The 19585-nt window shown below is 36.7% G+C and overlaps 1 protein-coding gene across 11 annotated transcripts in view; it reads right to left on the bottom strand.

Annotated features, from left to right (window-relative positions):
• The window catches only part of NUMB (NUMB endocytic adaptor protein), a 171534-nt gene that overhangs the window by 59098 nt on the left and 92851 nt on the right, over positions 1-19585 (bottom strand). For all 11 annotated transcript variants that reach the window (XM_045564261.1, XM_045564306.1, XM_045564272.1 and 8 more), the window contains one exon: positions 5519-5659. In XM_045564261.1, the coding sequence (XP_045420217.1) occupies positions 5519-5644 (126 nt within the window). In that variant the 5' untranslated portion in view covers positions 5645-5659. The remainder of the gene's footprint in view (positions 1-5518; positions 5660-19585) is intronic.

Below are 19585 nucleotides of genomic sequence, written 5' to 3'. Positions count from 1 at the left end.
TGGCTTTACGGTTACATACAAAATAAGAAAGGCTTGTTATTAAAATGCTATCTGTTATAACTTCTAGCACAATGGCAGTCCTTATCTTAGAAAGCTGTCCCCCAAACCATCTGGCAGATAATTTAATAGAGCAAATGTTGGTCTAAGAGGTAAACACATGCAATTCTAGCATCCATATGCTCAGTTCTCCATCTGGTCTGTCCTATTTGTATATACTGGCACAATTCCTAGTAACAACTGAGTAAGTGCCTTATATTTCTAAAACAAAGGGGTAAGAAAGCCCTTCCATCTCATTTAACAGGGAGTTAAAATAATTAGGACAATTTATAAACATAACTAGTAAGTATGTATTCTGCATACAGTCCCTTAATCTCTATCCTTCCAAATTTGAAGATAATACGACCTCCAGAATTTACACAACGTAAATTTTGCATGCCATATGTTCTACATAATCCAATAATTGAGATTTTAATTGCAAGTTAAACGACTGGCTAGATAATATCAATTTATTTAACAACCAAAATTAATACCAGCATTTAAAAATGTAATGTCAGTAGACAATTACAAGTAGATTATTAGTACATTACTGTAATTGATGAAACATACTGTTTAAATCAGCAGTTCTCAAAATTTTTGGTCTCAGGATCCCATTACACGGAGGACCCCAAAGAATTTTTGTTTCCATCAGTTATAGCTACTAATACTTACTGTACTAGAAATTAAAAGTAAGAACTTTTAAAGATATTTAATTCATTTTAAAATAATGAACTCCATTGCATGGTAAATTAAATAACATATTTTTAATGAAAAATAACTATATTTTCCAAAATGAAAAAATTTAGTGAGAAAAGTGGCATTTTGTGATTTCACATTTTTGCAAATTTCTTTAATATCCTGCTTAATAGAAGAAAATTGGATTCTCATATTTGCATCTACATTCAATCTATTACAATATGTTTTGGTTGAAGTATATCAAAAAAGACTGGCCTCATATAGATGTACGATTGGAAAAGAGAATATCTCAGCACCCCTTGAAAAGGTTTTAGAGATCCCACTTTTGAGAACCACTATATTAAGTTTTGCATAGGTCATATTTCATTTGTAACATCAAAATCTCTCCTCTATTAAAAAAATTATCTGTTATACTCACAGATAAAATTGCAAGACAAGCTTTGAAGCCTACTTTGCTCTAATTAATCATTACTCTACTACTAAATTATTACACTTATATAGGTACCAGTACATTTCAACAAACCCAGCAGATATCAAATTAGTTGCAATTTCACTTGATTACTGTCTAATAACCATCTGCATTTTTATAAACTGCTCTCTCCTATTCTTTAGAGTATCCCATTGTCCTCAAAATCCAGTTCTACAACTTCTCTACTCTCTCTTCTACAGACGTCTTTATTTCCTATTTCCTTGAGAAAATATGTCTTCAAAATAGAACTCCATCAATCTCAAGCCACCAACACCATTAATTGAGGTACATTTGCACCCTATTTTCCATCTTTGCTCCTGTTAAAATAGAAGCGGCATTCTTCCTCTAGTCTAAAACTAATTCACTCCCTACATGCTCCTTTGTAAAAAACATTTAATTATGCTCAGTCATTCCCTTCTTCAAAACAAAACTCGGCACAAAACCAAACCATCAATGACCTATACATTTTAAATAAGTAAGCTTCAGGGTAGGTAAATTATATCTAACAAAACTGTTTTTAAGAAAACCACACACACATTCCTCAACCTCACATTCCCTTTGCTACTGTCTACTTTCCTTTGAAGACAAACTTTTATTTTTAAAATTTTTAACAGCTTTACTGAAGTATAAATGATATACAATAAACTGTACATATTTAAGGTCTACAATTTGCTGAGGAGAAACCATCACCACAACCAACATATAAACGTAGCCACCACCACCAAAAGTTTCCTCATGCCCCTTGTAATCTCTCCCTTCCACCCTTCTCTAACTTTACACAACCTTTTCAGACACCTTCTTGAATTAGTAATCTCTAGATTAGCTGTTTCCACCCTTATTTTGTACCCATTCACTCCTTAATCTGCATTCTATCCTCATGATTCCACTGTAAGTGCTGTCATTGTCATCAAAGTTACCAAAACTTTCAAGTTTTTAATCTAATGAGGTTTCATTTCTCACTCGATCCCTTTATAGCATTTGACCACTTTCTCATATGTTCAAACCTTGGCTTCTAAGACCACATGCTCCAGTTTTCCCTTCTACCTCTCCGGCTAGTCCTTCTTATTCTCCTTTGAACATACCTATTTCATTGTCTGTCCTCCCTTTTATGTTGGTGTTCCTCTAGGGTTTGTCCTAGGCCCTCTTCTCACTTTCCCTAGGCAATCTCACCTACCTACAACTTTAATGATAATTTATATACAGTCAATCCTCGCATCATTCAAGGATTTGGCATTTGTAAATTTGCCTACTCACTAAAATTTATTTGTAACTCCAAAATGAAAACTCATGGTACTTTCTTGGTCAGTGAGGAGCTGCATGTGCATGACCCATAGGTACCTCAAAAGGATCTCATCTTCTCTATTCCCAAACTTACTCTTCCTTAGTGAGCATCCCCACCACCCTAACTAGCTGTCTCCATGGAAAACCTTTTCATACCAAGCTCACTACTAGTTCACAATGGTTTCTAAGGCAAGGCAGGATAAGGCATCATTTGCCCAGTGATTAATACATCTGACTGAGGAAATGCCTCTACTTCTAGGCTATGAGAAAAAAATTTTCAAGTTCCAATTCTCCCATTCTACTCTGGGGGTCAGTAGTATAATATACAAGTGTATGGGTTGGGGAGAAGTGGGGTGTGGTGGAGAGGAAAGAAAGGTAAGAAAGACACAACATAGCAGAGAGAATGAATGTCTTTTTTTTTTTTTGAGACAGAGTCTTGCTCTGTTGCCCGGGCTAGAGTGCTGTGGCGTCAGCCTAGCTCACAGCAACCTAAAACTCCTGGGCTTAAGCAATCCTTTTGCCTCAGCCTCCCGAGTAGCTGGGACTACAGGCACATGCCACCATGCCTGGCTAATTTTGTCTACATATTTTTAGTTGTCCAGATAATTTCTTTCTACTTTTCAGTAGAGACGGGGTCTTACTCTTGCTCAGGTTGGTCTCAAATTCCTGACCTTGAGTGATCCTCCTGCCTCGGCCTCCCAGAGTGCTAGGATTACAGGCATGAGCCACTGCACCCAGCCACTTGACTCTCAAAAGTCTAAAATCTTTAACATGGACTACAAAACCCTGCCCTACTTTTCTCCAGGGTCATCTCATACAACTTTCTACACTATAGCTTCCCTTTACCATTCTTTCCTTCCATTACCCAGCACCTATGTGTACACACTTTCCGTAATCTTCTAATGCTCTGCCTACCTTTTCATCTAATTCATTTCCATTCAACCTTTAGATATCAGGTCAAACTTTACTTTCTCAAGGAAGCCTTACTCTGATCCTCTAGTCCAGGTCAAATTTTTCTGTTATATGCTCTTACAGAATCAGATTTCCTTTCTTAAAAGCATGTATCTAAGTTTGTAATCATATATTATTAATGCAAATATCTAATGAAAGTCTGTATCCCTCACAAGGAGACTATAAATGCCACAAGAGAAAGAACTATGTCTTTTTTGCTTATTACCAAACATGTCCCTGGGACACAGTAGCTATTCAAAAATATTTACTAAAGAGATGAATATAGATCTACCTTATTCTTTTTTAAATAACTGCAAAGAATTCCACTCAATGCATGTCATAGTTTCTTTAACCAATTCCAGAATGATGGGCATTTGTTTCCAGATTTTTGATATTACTAATAATGTTAGGATGATGACTTATGCCAGTATATTTGTAAATATACTTAAATGCAATTGTTAAATGTAAAATTGCAGGTCAAATGAAAAGTGTATTTAAAATCTTAATGGATATTTCTAAATTGGCCCCCTAATTGGCTGACATTTATACTGCAAGCAACCAACAGTGTGTAAGAGTGACCGTTTCTACATACTTAATACTCAACTTGTATATTCAAGTAAGCCAACTATTTGTGGAGGTAGGTAGTAAAGACAAAGAATGTTCATTTTTATATAAGACAGATGAGGTTTTCTTTTATATTTTAGTGTCATATTAAACATTTAAAATTAAAATATTTAAGTTTATTATTCCTATAAAAAGTTTCAGCAAATGAGTTAAGTAAATATAGCTAAGTAATCAGGAAAATGATTGCTGACTATGGAAAAATAGTATGTTTAAAAGCCATGTATTTATCTAACTAGTATATTCTACAAATGGCTTTTCCTATAATAAAGATTTTTTTCTTTCTAAAACTTTAGGCTGTATATCAGTCAATGGTACTGAGGCAATAAAAGGGAGGGAGGAAATCATAAGAATATTTCCACTTATAAGAATATATAGACAATAGAGAAAAAATTTAACATTTTATATCAAACTAAAAATTTTTTGGCTGGGCACAATGACTCATGCCTATAATCCTGGCACTTTGCGAGGTAGAGGCAGGAGGTCCATTTAAGGTCAGGAGTTTGAGACCAGCCTGAGCAACATAATGAGACCTCGTCTCTACAAAAAACAAAAATTTGCTGGGCATGGTGGTACGCACCTATAGTCCCACCTACTCAGGAGGCTGAGATAGGAGGATCACTTGAGCCTAGGAGTTTGAGGTTACAGTGAGCAATAATGACACCACTGCACTCTTGCCTGGGCAACAGAGTAAGACCCTGTTCTCAATCAATCAACAAATCAGTATTTTTCAAGATATTAACATTTTGGCCTACTTCCTTCTACTTTTTGCCCTTACACTTAATACATTCCACATTGTACTTGTATAATTATACAATTACATATTGCTTTTCACTGAATAGTATTTAATATGTACATTTCTTCCATGTCCTTAAATATGGCCCTTCTCCAGAGTCTCAGGAAGTAGTAAGAGAAAGCACCTGCACAGCATCCCCCCTTCTCGAGATCTTCACTATGTTCTTATCCTGGGTGAGCTTCCATTTTTCTGATCTAATCAAAGAAGGCATTCATTTTAATGACCTTTCTGATTAAAAGCTACAAGTTAAAAGAGAAAATTCCCTTTAACTCTTCTGATTTAAGATTTTCTAGAGCACACCAGACCTATATTTAAGAAAGCAGACTCCCACTCCCTCTGCCTTATCACTTAGTAAGCACATCCCACTGAAAATAATTTGACTACTGATAATTCAGGATCTTTAGATATTTTAAGGTTAGTATTCTCATCAGAAGTGACCTTATCTGTACTGAAGCCACATTATATACCAGAAATTCTTATTTAAATATAAAAAGAAAATCACCAATTATAATCTATTTTCCTTCTCATTTAATTCTATCATTAAAGCAGAATATGAAGGGATTAGATTTTGGAGGGTTCTCTTTTTATTGTCCTAATTAATGGGGTCTTACATACAATAGATTGTCCGTTCTTTCCACATATAGATTTATAGAAAGATCAGTTCTTACCTTAACTGGGAAGCTACATTTTCCAGTCCGAACACCTTCTTCATCTGTCTGCCACTGATGTGGACGACTGGCCTCTGGAACATAAACATCTTTCTTTCTCCTAAAACTTTGCCGTAGTTTGTTCATTTTAACTTTTACAACCTGCAGACCAAGAAATATGAGAAGAAATTATTACCTTCTCATTTTTTTTTTTTTTTTGAGACAGGGTCTTATTCTGTCACCTAAGCTGGAGTGCAGTGGCCTCATCATAGTTCACTGCATCCTCGAATTCCCGGGCTCAGGGGATTCTCCTGCATCAGCCTCCTGAGCAGTTGGAACTACAGGCTCGTGCCAACACACCTGACTAATAACTTCTCACATGTTTAAACTCTGGAATACCATACTAATAAAGAAACTAATTGTCCCAAATTAAAGGTTTTGGCTTAAAGGAAAATGAGCAATTAGTATACTTCCTCTTAGAGTAACACTAAGTTCAAACAAACAAAGTATTTTACTTTTTGAAAAGACAGCTACAATACTAGTCCTTATAAAATCCACAATAAATTCTAGTAGGATTTGAAAAAATGTTATTCTGAGAACTTTCAAGCACTTTAATTTTGATAAACCAATAAGAAATCCTCCCTGCTGATCTACCTCTCATATCCATTCCAACTCCTGAAAATGGAAATTTGTACATGTAGGCCAAACTATAGACAGCTGACAGTTTCTAAAAACTTTCATACTGGCCGGGCGCGCTGGCTCACGCCTGTAATCCTAGCACTCTGGGAGGCCAAGGCGGGTGGATTGCTCGAGGTCAGGAGTTCGAGACCAGCCTGAGCAAGAGCAAGACCCCCGTCTCTACTAAAAAAATAGAAAGAAATTATCTGGACAACTAAAAATATATAGAAAAAATTAGCCGGGCATAGTGGTGCATGGCTACTCGGGAGGCTGAGGCAGAAGAATCACTTAAGCCCAGGAGTTTGAGGTTGCTGTGAGCTAGGCTGATGCCACAGCACTCTACCCCGAGCAACAGAGCCAGACTCTGTCTCAAAAAAAAAAAAAAGCCACACTTGGTGGCACATACCTGCAGTCCTAGCTACTTGGGAGTCTGAGGTAGGAGGATTGCTTGAGCCCAGAAGTCTGAGGCTGTAGTGAGCTATGATCACACCACTATACTCCAGCCTCAGTGACAGGGTGAGACCCTGTCTCTAAAATATAAATAAAATAAAATAATATAATAAAGAAAGAAAAAAAGGCTGGGGACAGTGGCTCATGCCTGTAATCCTAGCACTCTAGGCGGCTGAGGTGGGAGGATTGCTTGAGCTCAAGAGTTCAAGTCCAGCCTAAGCAAGAGCGAGATAGATCCTTTCTCTAAGAAAAATAGAAAAAATTAACCGGACATGGGGTGTGGTGGTGTATGCCTGTAGTCCTAGCTACTTAGAAGGTTGAGGCAGGAAGGTCACTTGAGCCCAGGAGTTTGAGGGTGCATTGAGCTATGATTATGCCACTGGATTCTGGCCCAGGCAAAGCGAGACCCTGTTTCAAAAAAAAAAAAAAAAAAAGGAAAAAAAAGAAAATACATCCTTGTTATACTCTTTCATAATTTAAAATTTGTATTTGTGTATATTTTCAACACTTTAAAAATATACACAAATACAAATATAAGAAAATAAAATATACCTATATCCTTCCTCAAGTTGGCACTATCTAAAGTTATCTTGAGGAAAAAAGCCTATATGATTCATTTCTTAATTCTTTCTCTTAGCAAAGCCAACTACCCACCTAACCAGTTGGCCAAACCAGACACCTGAAAATCATTCCTGCAATCACTCTCTCTGGCCTATAACTCTACTAATTTTACCTCCTTAGTACCTCTTGAATTCATTGCCCCCATCTGATTAAAATCCTTCAACTACTCTGCCTAAAATCCTTTAATTGCTTCACATCACTTTCAAGACAAGTCCAAATTGCTTACCAAGGCAAACACAATCCTTTTTGTCTGGCATTTTGTCTGGCATGTCCCCATTCACATGCTAACTTCCAGCTACACTAAACTATTTACAGTTCTCCAAACAAGGCATGCCCTCTTTTAGAGCCTCTGTTTAGGTTCCTCCCTCTGCCTAGAAAGACATTCCTTTCCCTGTTCACCTCTGGTTAAAGTCTGCTCATCTTTAAAGAGTCAGCTCAGGAGTAAACCTCTTCAGGGAAGCTAGCCTTTTTTTTCTGACAAACCCCTACCTGACCTTGGTTAGGTCCTTCCCCTTCATATGACTCCTGTTAACGCTCTCTGCTTACTTCTATTATTGGGTTCATCAAATCTTATAGCAATTTCCTATTTCCTTAATGGTTAGCTGTACCTTATTTGTTTAAATAGTATCGCTGCATCCCAACACACTGCCTTTCATATCTGCCATACTGTAAATTTAAAGAACTGAAAGATAGTAGAGGCTATTTGCTAGGTGGCATAAGTCTAGACATACAAGACCAGAAAATCATCAGTGTTGGAAGAGATTGCAGATGTAACAGTAGCTTAACCTTCCATGGCCAAAGGAACTACTCTGACAACCTCCCCTTAAAGAAGGACATCCAACCTCTATCCAAATAGATCCAGTACAAGTTCACTTGCTCTCTAGGCAGCTATTTATTATTGTACCAGTCTGTTGCCCAATAAGAGAATAGACTGAAAGTGTTAACCAATTTGGGGTCTAAATATCTTGTCATTTTCAGTAATCAAATGGTTTGCTACCAGCATTTCTGCAAAGCGTATTACATTATCAATGAATCTCAAAAAATGACTGGAGGACTGGACACAACTCTTAGGAGGGGCTTCACAACCCTGTCACAGCTTCAAATGAACTCTATCTAATTCACAAGTGGCATGTAAAAGTTTTAGGAAAGGCTTTCAGGGTTGGAACATTTTTTAAAATCAGTGATATAATCATCATTTGGCAAAATGAAAATATGTAATTATAATATTCTGCTTTCTACTTCTTAATGAATAATTACCACTGGCCTATAAAATAATCTAGCAATTAAGATAATACTTAACACATCAAGGGAGAAATCAAACATTCTGTTTTTAAGTAATTTATATATAATGATTTTGCTTACAAAGAAAAAAAACAGAAAACATGTTAATTCATGGTAACATTTACTACTGGTTATTAACCAAGTTGAACTACTTCTTTTTTCTTTTTTTTTGAGATAGAGTCCTGCTCTGTTGCCCAGCCTAGGGTGCTGTGACATCAGCCTAGCTCACAGCAACCTCAAACTCCTCGGCTCAAGAGATCCTCCTGCCTTAGACTGCCAAGTAGCTGGGACTACAGGCGCACACCACCACGCCCCACACCCAGCTAATTTTTTTCTATTTTTGTTAGAGACGAATCTCCCTCTTGCTCAGGCTGGTCTCGAACTCCTGAGCTCAAGCACTCCTCTAGCCTCAGCCTCCCAGAGTGCTAGGATTATAGGCATGAGCCACCATGCCTGGCTAACCAAGTTGAATTTTACTCCCCAATAAAGAAGATCACATATCTTGCTTGGGAAAAGTCCTGGTTGAACACAGGTAAAGGATATATTTTCCTAAGTATAAAAGCTGAGAACAAACTTATTTTGTCCTACAAACTAACTTTAAAAAAAGAAATCTCCATTCTACTAGAATTTTCAAAGGTCACTAGATACAACTAAATTGCCAAATTCAGAAAATCTTCATAGTTCTGACTCTTCTTAACTGCTCTGTAGAATTTGACACCATGACTCCAAACCGTCTTTGTATACTTCTTTCCTCCCTGGACCTCCTCAATACTCCAGTTTATCTTCTTTACGTCTGTTTCATTTGACTGTTTTGAGGGCCTACTCTACTTTCTCCCACCCACTGAGGGTACTCCCTAAACAGTCCTTAATCTGTGTTCTCTTATTTACACTATGACTCTTGAAGAAATAATCAACACATATGTTTAAAATGTCAGGTTCAAAAAAATTTAATAATCAACACAAACTTACACGCCAAGTATGATGATTTCCCATTTGTACTTTTAGGTCTTGATCTCTTACTCAAAATTTCTCTATTTGGGTGCGTTGATACTGCCTCGAACACGTTAACTTAAATCATCACCTCTCATCTCCCATCCCTGAAGTCTTTCCCCTCTCCACTCCAATTTGTTTGGTTTAGTGAAAACTGTTTAAGAACTTAATATGCGCTGGGCCCTACTGTTAATGCTACTGGATACAGAAATTAGTAAGACAACTTCTTTGCCTTTAGCTGGCTCTCTCCCCTCAAAAAAGGTTAATTTTTGCATAATATAGTGAATGTAATAACAGCACTGTATGCGCAGTGTGCTCTGAAAGCACAGTTTAGGCTCAGGATACATTTCCTATAGGAGATATTGACCAAGTTTTAAAGGAAGAACAAAAAGTAAACATACGGGGGATAAGAGAGAAAAGATGTTTCAGATAAAGGCAACAGCATCAATAAAAGCATAGATGCAGGAAATCAAATACTAGGTAGCAATGCAATTACAGGAGTGGTAGAGATGAGGTTGGAGATTTAGGCAAGGGAAAGCCACTTAAAAGTTTTAAACCTGGGGTAGGGAACCTTTTCATGTTGGAAGGCCACACTGATTTAGCTATAATTAAATAAGGCCACATTCAAGAAACTTCAATTAGATATACTTAAAAATGTACACCGTTTTTGTAAAAATCTAATCACTATGTACTTAATAATTTTAAAAAATGAAAACTATTTGTTAATTTTAAACTAACCCTTTAATGACTTTGTGTCAGCTTTTTGTTGGAAAGCATTTGAATAGTTCATTGTAGCATGGAGGTCCATAGCTTCAGCTGATCCTCTAGATGGGCATCAGCCATTTGTGACCTTAAGGGTGTCTTGATTTGGGTCAGGTAGAAGAATGTAGATTTGCAGCAATAAGTGGTTGAAAAGCAAGAAAACATTTGGGGGGCATGTTACTGAAGGCATGGGTATTCTACTGCATTTTTCCATGTTTCAACTGGACCTTTCTTAGCATCAATGACTTTAAAATGTCATCTACTGAGAGCTCAATCAATTGCATTTGTAGTTCTTTAGGTGCCTTGGTGATATCAACTAGGTCTAAAATGCTAATTTTAATATGATGTCATGACTCTCAAAGTCAGTGAACCTTTCATTGTATTCTCCAATTAATAGGTCTATAACAGCTGCATATTCTTCAAATGATTCACCTATGTCATCCTGCTCATCAATGACCTTTGCTAACTGGCAAAAATATTCATCCAAAATTTCCTTTTGAAGAAGAAGTGTTTTGAAAAAACATAGTTCTTTTCAGAATGTTTAGATTTTTTTCTACATATCACATATAGACTTAGTTTTACCTTGCAAAGAAATATTCAAGTCATTTTGATTTGACATGATATCACACAAAAATGCTGCATTCCTATAGAAATTTTCTTGCTGACTGTGTTCTTCATAAAATTTAACTATCTGTTCTGGCAGAGATACAATTTTGGTTGTCCTGGCCATAGCCAAGGCACTTTAGAATGCATCCTGAATACTTCATTGTTCAACTTTAGCATGTTACAAAACTGAGGATGCTGTGTTGCATTTGCATGAACATAGTTAACAATACTTATAATTTGTTGCACAGTGTCACTCAAAATAGTAGCTTTAGCACAGATTTTGCTGATGTAAGATACAATGAAAAGAAATGAGAGCATCTGGATCTGTTAATACTTTTCTTTAATCTGTGCAATAAACCCTTCATGTTTTCCTGTCATGCAAGATGCACCGTCTGTACATACACTCATTAAATTTATCAAATTCAGTCCAATTTCATGACATTCATCTTGAAAGCTGTCGAAGATATCTATTCTCTGTGTTCTGTTCACAAGAGTGCCCAAAGCGAGTAACTGCAGCAAAGAAATATTCTGTTATGACCTGAATGAAGTATAAAACCTGCACCAAGTCAGTAGTATCAGTTGATTCATCCAAAGTGATTGAATAATATATATTTGCCTTTTGAAGTATTGCATTAAGTTGTTCTGTTAAGTTGAAGGGCTAATTCATGCTGCCGATCAGTTATGGTTCTCCTTAGAAGAGGCAGCTGTTTGTATTATGTTAATACTTTGAAACGTTATTGGGGTCTAAGCATCCTACAACTTCTACAATGCATTCTTTCACAATTTCCACAAAACTAAATGACTTCCCTTCTTCCCCCTCCCCCAAGTATATAGGCTACTTTATAAGTTGCTTCAGTGGCATTATTTCCAGGTCTCATTGCTGCTTGAAAGAATTGTCTTTGCTTTTGCTTTTCATCTTTTAATTTCTGCAATATAACCTTTCATGCCTCTCCCTCTAAACTTAAAATATTTGTGGTCCTTATGAGTGTTAGAATGCTGATTTAATTTCTTTAATGCTGATATTGTAATATTCACAAAGCAAGCAAATCATCTCATCTCTAGTAGAAACAAGATAATATTGCAATTCTCAATCCTCATTAAAAAATCTGTTTTCTTCCTTCAGTCTTCTCTTAGTCTTCCCTGACATGATAGGCTGTTAAGGAGACAATTAAAAAATACTGTTGAGCTGTGCAACTATTCACAAATTCCACTTCAAACAGAAACACAGTACACTGCTGTCAAAAGCTGACAACAGACTGGCATACTACACACCCACAAACTCTCGCCAACCAGCCTCATATGATAGCAGCGCCAGTCAGGCGGGGAAAGTCAGAACTAAGTCATGAGTGTAGCAGCCATTAATTTAGCCCTTATGGCTTACTAATGTCCTAATTGTGTTGGTCAATCTGGAAGGATTATTTTGTTGAAACTTACTTTATTCTTTGGTAATTTAAATATGTTCATTTTAAAAATAAAATATGAAAGATGAACAAAAATATTAATAAAAATAAAAGGATTTGTTACGTAAAATTTGGATTCAGTCAAAAGGCCTCACTTAAGGATGCAGGTTTCCCACCCTTGTTTTAAACCATTGCTGAGGCCGGGGGCAGTGGCTCACGCCTGTAATCCTAGCACTCTGGGAGGCCGAGGTGGGAAGATCGTTTGAGCTCAGGAGTTTGAGACCAGCCTGAGCAAGAGCGAGACCCCATCTCTACTAAAAATGGAAAGAAATTATATGGACGACTAAAAAAATATATATAAAAAATTAGCTGGGCATGGTGGCGCTTGCCTGTAGTCCCAGTTACTTGGGAAGCTGAGGCAGGAGGATTGCTTGAGCCCAGGAGTTTGAGGTTGCTATGAGCCAGGCTGACGCCACAGTACTCTAGCCCAGGCAACAGAGCAAGACTCTGTCTCAAAAAAAAAACAAAAAAAACAAAACATTGCTGACATGGCCAGAGTTGCAATTTAGTTAAGATTACTCTGCTGGCTGTGTGGAAAATAAATCCGAGGGAGAAAAGACTATGGACAAATTAGAAGACTTTTAAAATTGTCTAGGTAAGTTATAATGAGAGCCTAATTAGGGCAATAGTGATAGCATAGGTGGAGAAGAGGAAGGACACTGAAGAAAAGTTTAGAAGATAAGAGTAGCAGCGACAATTAAATCAACATGCTAGGAAATCATTTTTTACCCAGGATAATAAGATTGCAAACCAGTAATTAGCTTCACTGTTTGCTTCAGGAAATTTTTGCAAACTAAATTATGTGGGGAAACTGTGCATCAGGGCAGACAGTTCTCCTGACAGGATAACAAATTTAAGACCCTCTTCTTGCTTTGTCCACTAATTCTAAGTATCGTGTGATGCATTTTGCCTAATCCCAACCACTTCCCCACCTTGAAGGACCTGCCTTAAGCCACTTGAGTCATGATCTCAAAAAAACCTTATAAATACCCTTTTCTAACTTACCCCAAACTACCATCACTGTCAAAGTGGTGCTTGCCCTTGATGTCACAAATTGAATAAATTAATTGTTTAATCAACAGAATTCTCTTTGAGGGTAAAAAGCCAACAGGATTTGGTGACTAATTATGTAAGTTGAGGAAGAGGGAGAAATCCAAATATGACTCATGTTTTAGGCCTCAGCAAACAGGATGGAGAGTAAATGCTATCTAGAAAAAGATAAGCAGGGTTAAGAGGGAGATTAAAAGTGCTGGGGAAAGCATAAATTTATAAATTAATAAAATGACATTTGAGCAAAGAACTTGAAGGAGGTTAAAAAAAAAAAAAAGTGAGCCATTCCAGTAGGATGAGAATTCGAAGAAAACAAAATAACCAACGTAAACCTCTGAGGAGATGGCTGGCCTAACGTGGAGTTTTTGTTGTTTTTGTTTGTTCTTTTAGAGAAAGTCTCCCTCTATTATCCAGGCTGGCCTCTTGAACTCCTGGGTTGAAGCTATCCTCCCCCCTCAACCTCCCCTAGGACTACTGTTGTGTGCCACCGCACCCAGCTCTGGCCTAGAGTGTTTCAGGGACAGAAAAGTTAGTGTGTCCAGTGCAAAGGGAAGATGAGAGAGGTCAGGCATGGTGACTAACGCCTGTAATCCTACTACTTTGGGAGGCTGAGGCAGGAGGATCACTTGAGGCCTGGAGTTCAAGACCGGCCTGGGCAATATATCAAGACCCCAACTCTATAAAAAATTTAAAATTACCTGGGCGTGGTGGTATATGCCTGTAGTCCCAGCTACTCAGGAGGCTGAGGCAGGAAGATCACTTAAGCTCAGAATTTGAGGGTGCAGTGAGCTATGATGATGCCACTGCATTCTTACCTTGGCAACAGAGTAAGACTGTCCCACCGCCCGCCTCCCCAAGAAAAGAGTAGTAGTGGTGAAACCAGAGGTGTTTTAGAGGGCAAAGTCATATAGAGCCTTGTAGGCCAAAGGCTTTGACTTTTCCTGTGAGAGATAGATTGATATTCCCATCCAATAGCACCAATTGATGGACTGTGTATGGAAGAATTATGGAGAAGTGTCAGAAATGAACCTTGGGGTTTGCTGTTGTCATTTAAAGCTTCCACCTCATCTCCTAATACCTCCCCACATAATCCTATGAAAATTAGGTAGGAGTGCTCTTGAATCTTGTTTCCATACCAGCTCTAGAAAGTACTACTCACTGATATAATATCTGTTTTTAAATGAGGGGAAAGTTGTATTAGATTCTATTATTTATGCTAGAATTCAAGACATTAGTCTTCACCTTTATACTTGGTGAACTGAGGGGCTTGTTTATAGGGCTTCCAGGATGGGTTTGAGACTCCTGAATGCCAGAGTCAGAAATTAGACTTAAGGATTCACAAGTTGTTTTTTTTTTTTTTTTTTTTACACACAATCAAGGATAAAATTTGGATACACATCTTTGTTTCACTTTTCATCTTACTCATTAACACAACTGTTTCAAATAGGAAGTTATATTTATAATATCAATGAAAACATCAGGCCAGAGGCCAGACACCATGGCTTCACACTTGTAATCCTAGTGCTTTGGGAAGCTGAGGCCAGAAGTTTAAGACCAGCCCAGGCAACACAGGGAGACCCCCATTTCTATACTCCAAACAAGACTAGTCCAACTAGTCTAGCAAAAGAATTTCCCCCGATCTATAAACATATGTGAAAAATCATCCACCTGAGAATGAAAGACAAGCCACTAACTGGGAGAACTTATATGTCACATATATTGAACAAAATGTTAGCACCCTAATGTTTAAGGAATTTCTAAAAATCAACAAGCAAATCAAATATTGTTGAAAATAGAATAGCAATAGAAAACAGGCAAAATGTACAAGCATTTTACAAAAGAACAGAAATGGCCAATCAGCACAGGAAAAAATGCTCAACTTCATTCAAATAATCCAGAAATAACAAATCAAAACATTATATATCATTTTACATCTATCAGTTTGGCAAATATTACAGAATCAGATAAAAACATATGGAGCAATAGGCACTTTCATAGGGCTGTAAATTGGTACAACCATTTTGGAAAATAATTTGGCATAATCTAGGAAAGTTTAAGATGTACATACCCTTACAGCCCAGCAATTCTATTTTTAGGTATATACCCTAGAGAAACTCTTACATGTACATAAGAAGGTATGTACAATGTCTGTGTAGCATTGCTTATTGTCTGTAATAATAAAATAACAACACTAGAACGAACCTAAATTGACAGAAGAATTACAAAATATTCACACATTAGAATACCACACCACAGTAAAAGCAAAGATCTGACAGCTATAACCATCAACATGGATGAATCACACAAACATAATGCAAATTGCAGAAGAATATAATATATTATGATTCCTTTTTACAAACACTAACAACTAAAAGAATACTGCCTGTGTAGGAGGCACCGTTCTAAGCACATTACATAATGACTCATGAAATCCTCACAACAGCCTTATCAGGCAAATCCTATTTTATTTATTTATTTTAAAAGACAGGGTCTTACTATGTTGCCCAGGATGGACTCCAACTCCTGGGCTCAAGCAATCCTCCCAGCTGGGCACAGTGGCTCACACCTGTAATCCTAGCACTCTGGGAGACCGAGGTGGGAGGATCGGTTGAGGTTAAGAGTTTGAGATCAGCCTGAACAAGAGCGAGACCCCATCTCTACTAGAAATAGAAAAAATTAGCCAGGCAAGGTGGCATGTGCCTATACTCCCAGCTACTTGGGAGGCTGGGGCAGGAGGATCACCTGAACCCAGGAGTTTGAGGTTGCTGTGAGCTGCTAGGCTGATGCCATGACACTCTAGCCAAGGCAACAGAGCAAGACTGTCTCAAAAAAAAAAAAAAAAAGAGCAATCCTCCCATCTCAGCCTCCTGAAGAGCTAGAATTACAATCATACACTACCACACCCCCAGTTGATTCTATTTTTCATCCCCATTTCACATATGAGGAAATAGGCACAGAGAAATTAAGTAATTTGCCCAAATCACATGGTGAGTAAGTGGCAGAACCTCCTGGTGCCAGTGCTCTTAGTCCCTACATTACACTGCCTCTCAAAAATACACAACACTAAACAAGATAATATTTAGGGATATATATATACACTTAGTAAAACTATAAAGAAAGGCAAGAGAATGGTAAATGTAATTAAGGGCAGTGTTACTTCCATTTCATAATTTTAATTAGGTGGAAAGTAAATCATCTCTAATCCTTTCCGGAACTGAGGATAGAGATAGGGTGGAGAAACATAAATACAAATGCCAGAAGAGGTGGCTCAGGCCTGTAATCCCAGCACTTTGGGAGGCTGAGGTGGGAAGATCACTTAAGGTCAGGAGTTAGAGAAATATAAATACAAACACACACAAAATTATAAAACAGCTAACAAAAGGTAAAAAAAAAAAAAGTCACATATATGGGTCGTTATAAAATTTAAGTCTCATTTTTACTAAAAAGAAAGAACAAAGGTTTGAAATTTAGTCTGAACAGCCAAATATGGAATGAACTAGAAGCTTCTGAAGGGCAATTAGAGAGCTACAACTCTTAAGAATATGGAGACTTCTCTTCCTAGAGTTTTTTACCCTAAATTATGTTTGTTTGCTTTTCTTTGTTCTATAGTCACAACTATACCCCTGAACTTTAGGTTTCTCTTGTACATAAATTATAAGGAAGATTAGACAAGACAGGGATATGCTTCAGAAAATTCACTAAGAGAAAAAATAAAAACAAACAAACAAATAAAACCCAGAAAATAACCCCCTACAGCACATACTTGATATACATAAAACAGATATAAGACACACTTAGGAAACTTGACCCTGACACTTAAGATTATTTCCCTATAAGGAAAAAAAAAGACCAAGTCGCCAACATGTTAAATTATTCACTCTAATTTTTACAACAGTAGTTGGTTCCAAATGTAACAATGCATATAAACTAAAATACAAAACCATGGGCATCATTGTGAATATATGGGGGAAAAAAAATAGCACATTCACAAATTTCCTTAAATTAGCTAAACGTTCTTTTCTCAGGAGACTAATCTCAGGTGTTAAATTCCAAAGTTAGCACTAAAAGCAAAAATCATATAAATTCAAAATTATATTCAGAACACCTCATATCATCCATAAAGTATAGTACTGTATTATCTTGCAATAAATCCAACACAAATAGGGATTTTTTTCTAGTATGGAATAGTGTGCTGTTTTCAACTAAAGACAGTTAAAGTAGCTGGTTTATGGTTAGCTGTTGTGAGAAAAATATCTCACTAGAACCACACAACATGCTAATGCTAAGGGAGGCACAAAAACACTGTACATCAAAAACTCATTAAGTAGAACTGCAGAAAGAATCATCTATACTGCTTTAAATTGTTTTAAATTCTCACTTTTGTTTTACTATTCTCTGAATAAATGAAGTTGAATGGGAATATATACAATTTTGTTGTATTCTTAGTCATACTTCTATTCCAGAATTTCACAGGGAAAGTTACAAGAAAGCAAAATACGCATTAACTGTCCACCTGCCAAAAACAAAACAAAAAATTGATCACTGGCTAAAATATAAGCCAAATTAAAGTAAAATATTGTACATAAGTATAAAGTATTTTCTTTCTTTGATTTCTACTATTTCTTATGATGTGGAGCTTGTTTTCAAGATTTATGGTGAAGAAAAAAACGCTTTTATTTGCTCAAGCTAAGTAAGTGGAAAAAATGTAAGGAACTCAAGACTTCCAGCATCGACAAAGGACTTAGACGTAGGTTATCTAGTCAATCCCCTACTTCATCAATAAATCCTAAGAATTCTGGATTATATTAGATAATGGTCTAAACTGGAATAATTTGCCTAACAGGAAACAATTTATAACTTATTAAATTGCAGGAGTTTGAGACTAGCCTGAGCAACATAGCAACTCTGTATATTAAAAAAAAAAAAATTTAGCTGGGCATGGTGGCGTGTGCCTGTAAGCCCCAGCTACTTGGAAGGCTGAGGCAGGAAGATCGCTTGAGCCCAGAAATTCAAGGCTGCAGTGAACTAGGATTGCGCCACTGCACTCCAGCCTGGGTGAAGAGAGAGATCCTGTCTCTAAAAAAAAGTTATATCATTGTCTCAGTGTTCCACTTAGGCACTGATCCAAATAAACAGCAACAAAGCACAACTTTATCATACACAGCTTAATAAGTATATCCAATATTCAACTTATAGGACTAATAAAATTCATTTTAAAATTCATAGCTTTCTGATACAAGTTAACTTATAGATTCATGGCCAGGTAGCTAGAACAAAGGCTTGGTATTTTTGGTTTGTTTTTTTTTAAAACCTACTTCTCAAAGGAAACATTCAGCTCCTGTGTAAACCTAGGTTTCAGTAAATTTGCAATTTATGTTTCAGTTCAACTTTTTTTTAAATAGGCTGCCTATGTTAGGGAACCCTTAGTACTATACTGCCTTATTTCAGAAAACTCTGCCATCTATAGCATTTTCAAAGAAAAAATTTTAACAAATTATGCTAATTTTTTAATAGCTAAACTAAAAATTACTTTGCTTCATCAGCTATCAGACCAGAGATTTAAAAACAACAAATTAAGTCTTGGTTGCCCTAAAGATTGGTATTTGAGAATAGAACACTGTCACAGTTTGAATGTGGCAGTTCCCTAGCCACATACTCCTCAGCCCTAATTACCATTTAAATCATGTGTTCTCAACCAGGGGCTCATGTACCCCACAGGTTCTTCAGATTCAGCAACCCCTTAAGATTATGTACAAATTGGAACGTATATGTGTCTGTGCACTTTATGGAGCCAGGTTCTTCAACTTTCATCAGAATCTTAAAGGATTCTGTAACCACCAAAAATATAAGAACCACTGACTTAACAGTATTCCACAATTTTTATCTGACTTTAATCTGAGGTTTCTGCCTTATGAATTTTCATCTTCCCACTTATCTTGTCCACAAAATTCCTTCTTTTGTTTTGATACATGGTTTTCCTGTTCATCTTTAAAGATAATGGCAAGTTAGAGCTTCATAAAATGAGAAAGGACCCTGTCTACTTAAAACTGCAAAGGTAGTTTCAAAAGTTGAAATATATATTTAAGAAGCATTTTTTGAAAAAAGCCATCTTTTCTGAGAACTTTTTCTTGTCTTTACAAAACTAATTTTATACTATAATTGGTCATTTGGCTTTCAATTGAGAAAACAA

Source organism: Lemur catta, chromosome 1, assembly GCF_020740605.2.
Source record: "Lemur catta isolate mLemCat1 chromosome 1, mLemCat1.pri, whole genome shotgun sequence".
In the NCBI taxonomy this organism is placed as follows: Eukaryota; Metazoa; Chordata; class Mammalia; order Primates; family Lemuridae; genus Lemur; species Lemur catta.
The sequence above is the reverse complement of the archived record's forward strand: the minus strand, read 5'-3'. Positions and strand labels throughout refer to the sequence as shown.